The sequence below is a fragment of the Schistosoma mansoni genome (genome assembly GCF_000237925.1).
Source record: "Schistosoma mansoni, WGS project CABG00000000 data, supercontig 0276, strain Puerto Rico, whole genome shotgun sequence".
In the NCBI taxonomy this organism is placed as follows: domain Eukaryota; kingdom Metazoa; phylum Platyhelminthes; class Trematoda; order Strigeidida; family Schistosomatidae; genus Schistosoma; species Schistosoma mansoni.
The window spans coordinates 93,852-98,308 of record NW_017386137.1 but is presented as its reverse complement, the minus strand read 5'-3'; the positions used below and the strand labels follow the sequence as shown (position 1 = coordinate 98,308).

Genomic DNA, 4,457 nt, shown 5'->3' with positions numbered 1-4,457 from the left:
AAGTTTGCAACTCAGTCAATCAACATCTGGATAATGTACATTCATCTCGCTGCATATTGCCTTCTGCAACCGTTACAGAGAAAGGTCTTAATCTTTTCAGAAATGCACCTGAATAGGTTGTGCGATTACTAGGCATAATGATGTATTAAAACAAACAAATTTAGATAACATTTTGAAGTATCTAGATGACGGAAACAGGTAACCTAAATGTTTAATCAGGCCGAATCTCGTTAACTCTTTGATGTACGGTGACGTACATCATTAATCACCAGTTAGTTTTATATTACTCTCTACTTGTACCAGGTCATGAGCATGTTAATGAACAAAATCCATGTATCTTATCAGAGAGAGCTTTCAAACAGTGATTATTATTCAGTTGCTTCTTACGTAAAGTCAGTTCGTGGAAATGTCATTTAAGTGTTGTGGCTCATTGTGCAGAATGGAATTGGAATGATTTTCGTAAACACACTGTCCAAATATTTTGGGATTTTCTTACAGTTATGATTACCGGTAGACTCACCCAGATATGGATATATGAATAACTATATCAAACTCAAAATATATCCACTCATGTATTCACACACTCACAGTAATACAATCAAACTTGCAGTCTTTGATCATCTCAACACTCAATGTAAAAGAAAGTGTGTTTTGTATGAAGCAGAAATAAAGCAGTGCTAGTTTGAAAATGATATTTCGTCTACGAAATGCTCAATCGTCTTGCTTCACTGAAATAAACATGTGTTGTTGAGAGATGAAGCTGAGTTTGAAGAGGAATTTTGAGTGTACGTGATTAGGTGAGATAAATTGTTTATGATTGAATATGGGAAAGTTCGTCAAATGTTCCGCCAGATGTTCTGCATTGACAGGTTTAAGTACATTGTTGAGTCATTTAAACAATGAAAATAATTATCATTTTACATTCTTTGGTCCAGTCCTCACATGAGTGATTTGTACTGCAACTGATCAGTCCCTTATTCATATATATGCACTCTGTTAGGATTATCTGGATGTTGCTAGAAGTCACAAGCATTGTGCGTAAAGATGGATGAGGAATAGCAGTGGAATCAAATACGGTTACTTAACATCAATCGGAATATCCAATAGCAATTCAAAAATGATTTAAAGCTTCAAGCAGTTTCACAAGTCATTGAGTTTATGGACTGACTGGATAAGTGGATAACCGAATGTAAATGGAAATGAATAGTGCTGGTTTTCAGTAAATGATAAGTCCTAAATAAGATGAAACACGCGTCTGAGATTGATATACAAATCACCATTGTTCCTTGATTTGTAGATTTGAATGTTGTCTCCGTGTAATATGCATTGTGAAATAATATGTAAGTGGATGAACGCATCTTTCTCAGACGTCCGGCTGATTTCATCCTTAAATAACCCAGAAACGTAACTCTTTCATTTATAATTTAACGGGCCGGTTTCAAAAATCAGAGCAATGTAAACGATAGTTTTTTTCAAGACAGCCATCACTCTGTACGCAATGAAAAATACTACAGATCCTTGATTTGCTCTCTACTTAAGTGAAGCAAATAAATTTGTTTCGCTTCAAAAAAATTACAAAATTCTAAATCTTTTTTTCCTTTCAATTTGTCACACAAGTTGTCACAAACCATGAGATACCTGTTCCGGCAAAGTGGATCAAAAGTGGTACTTTAGTGGAGTATGAAGCCATCGGAGGTACGTGAAATTTGATTTAATCAGCACTTACTTTTTCGCACTTAAATTCATCATTTTTGTTCACTCAAACTTGAAAATCTCATGTATCATTCAATAAATGATATCCAGGCATGTGTCTCGAATGACTTTTAATTTACTATTTATAACTACCCGTTGATTCGTTGTTGATTACTAAGAATGAATAACGACCGGTTTACAACAACATTAAAGTTTTCTTCTTGGTGAAGTTTACTTGAATATAAAGTCACAAAATGAATGATGGGATGCTTTCGGTTTCGAAAAATATTAGGTGTCCGTAAGCGATTGTGCATTGACAAGGAAGTGTTGGTTATTATCTTGATATATATAATGTAGAACTTTTCTGAGGCATTGAAGTTGTCATTTACGATTGGAAGAACGATATCACTTTTCCTTTGTTGTTTAATTGAATCAACATAGTTCAATGTAAATTTTGTGTCTATGAACGACCGAGTTTATGACAGTTATCTCATTCACAAAGACGATTTCATATAAAGAAAGTGTAAAACCATCAAAGTCCATTGCAATACGCTTTGCTGAACTCAGTGACAACGTAGTGTGCACATGTCTGAATCCGAACAGTTATTAAAAGCCATCAGTTTCCACTTGCCAAAAAGTCGTCACTTGTTCTTTATACTCAAAGTAATTTCATTCAATCCAAAAATGCAGTGTTGAAATAGAAGAGAAATTGAAGGTGTACTGAGTTTTGCATGATGCACCATGTTGTCCATTTTCCACCGAATGGATAAGTCACTTAACTCAGAAATCACCATCACGTCATTGAGTAATATTTACAGGTTTCTTATTTCTCTGTTCTTCTATTCATTAACATCAAATGAATTCAGCCTATTCTTTTCATAGAAATTTGTTCGCAATACAATACAAGTGAAACATGCCAAAATGCAACGACGGCGAATATGACATGTATTTGGTGTCAAAAAGGGAAGAAATGTATAGAAAGTAACAATCCGGACACTCATAGCTTGAAAGTCAATGACTGCCGTGTTGAGGTTGGTAATTGGTAAACTTCATATGTCGTTTGCAATAACCTCAAATTTCACATTCTGAGCAAATGTTTTAACTGGAAAAAATACTTTTATTGCTATCAATAAGAAATGGCATGTTGGCCATCCTCAGTGACTAAATAAAAGCTTTGTATAGGTTGACGACATATGAGTACATGTTTCCTTTTTTGTGCAAAGAGTAAACGATGAATCAAAGCATCGCTCACCATCATCGTTTCAAAGCAAATTATGTTTTCAGCTCAGTGAATAAACCGTAATTTCGAAAGTCCCAAATGTAATCGTAGATGTATGTCAATGGTAACAATATACCGATGAAACCAGGTAAAGTGAAGAAGCGTAAACAGTTAAAAGTTGTGTATCACATTGGGAGAATTAGTGAAATTATGTAGACTCCAAGTGTCGAATTCCGAAACAATGATTTATGATGCTCTGTTGAAAATTATGTAACCTTAATAAGTCGCTTCAATTAAGCCGTCAATTATAAGGCTATTGATTTATATTCGGTTTGTGTTTAGATTTGACAGTTAGAACACGTATTTCATTATATCATTGAGTCGTCAACTAGCTGTAGGATAGTGTTTGCTAAGCATACTGATTGTCAAATCGCTAATAGATATCCTGATTGATTTGACGAATTCGAATTCAGCAACTATGTATGAGAATCTCTAGTGTCATCTTTACTGAGAATGATTTGTAATGAATGATGAATTAAAAGAATGATATTTGATGTTTAGTAATCAATGCTTCTCATTGAATTATTTAGAAGAAATCGGATGTCAACGATTTAAGTTCTTCAACACCCATCAAAGACATTGAAACAACGTTGAGGAGCACTGAGGTTCAGGTTACTGAAAACCACATGAAGACTACAGAAGAAACAGACAATCACTTGGTAAATATTTGATATTTGTTAAAACTGCTTATTCTTTGTTTTTCTTTAGAATATGACCACAAGGATAACGGAAGAAAATAAACAACACAAGTCACATTGGTACTTGTACGTTGTTATTCCTTTGGTCGCCTCTCTATTTCTTATATGCATTGGTTGTATAATTTGGAGATGGTTACTTAGAAGAAAAAGAAGTAATGAATGATCATTGAAAAAGTGTTATAAATTACTTTGAAAACTGTGAACAAGTTGTCTCAATTGTGCTTTTCCTTAAAATACTTTAGAATTTCATTTGTCTTCTTACTAATTTGGACAGTTATTTCATCATACTTTGTGCATGCTTTAGATTGTTTACATGATAGGTGATGTTATCCTTTTTTATAAAATATTAAACACTGTTTTCAGCATTTGCGTTATCGCTTTCATATAGTTCAAGGTGCATAATATCACATGAGTTCTACAAATTTAACTCGTAAGTACGTGGCATTACGCATAAGTGATTTCGTGATCATTGCACTCAACTATGAGTCTGGTGTGAGTGTTGATTTTGATGGAGTGACCTGTCGAAACAATTTATCAATACCTAGCTAAACACTTCCATATTTCGTTAGTTGATTAATACGTATTAGGCAAATGGTGAGCGACAAACTATGGTTATAGAGGTGTCATCAAGACGGATTATGATTCCTTCTATGATTTTTTTGTTGATATTTGTATAATACGGTCAAGGGATTCTTTCAAAGCTTTCTCTTGAAAATGATGTTAACTAGAAGTTTTTTATTCATCAGCATCACAAAAGAGCCTTACGGTTTGAATGATGATTCGATGGC

General features: G+C 33.9%; 1 protein-coding gene across 2 annotated transcripts; it reads left to right on the top strand.

Moving 5' to 3' along the window:
• Positions 1 to 1,667: 1,667 nt before the first annotated feature.
• Smp_175670.1 (hypothetical protein) lies at positions 1,668 to 3,956 on the top strand (the record flags this gene model as incomplete). Of its 2 annotated transcripts, XM_018792452.1 has the most annotated exons (4): positions 1,668 to 1,695; positions 2,559 to 2,723; positions 3,502 to 3,630; positions 3,680 to 3,956. In XM_018792452.1, exons 1-4 carry the CDS (start codon positions 1,681 to 1,683, stop codon positions 3,830 to 3,832), a joined length of 462 nt encoding a protein of 153 aa, XP_018644432.1. In that variant the 5' UTR covers positions 1,668 to 1,680. The 2 variants fall into 2 exon arrangements, with proteins under 2 accessions (XP_018644432.1, XP_018644433.1); XM_018792453.1 differs by lacking the exon at positions 1,668 to 1,695 and having other exon boundaries at positions 2,282 to 2,723; positions 3,502 to 3,582; positions 3,680 to 3,832.
• Positions 3,957 to 4,457: the final 501 nt, after the last annotated feature.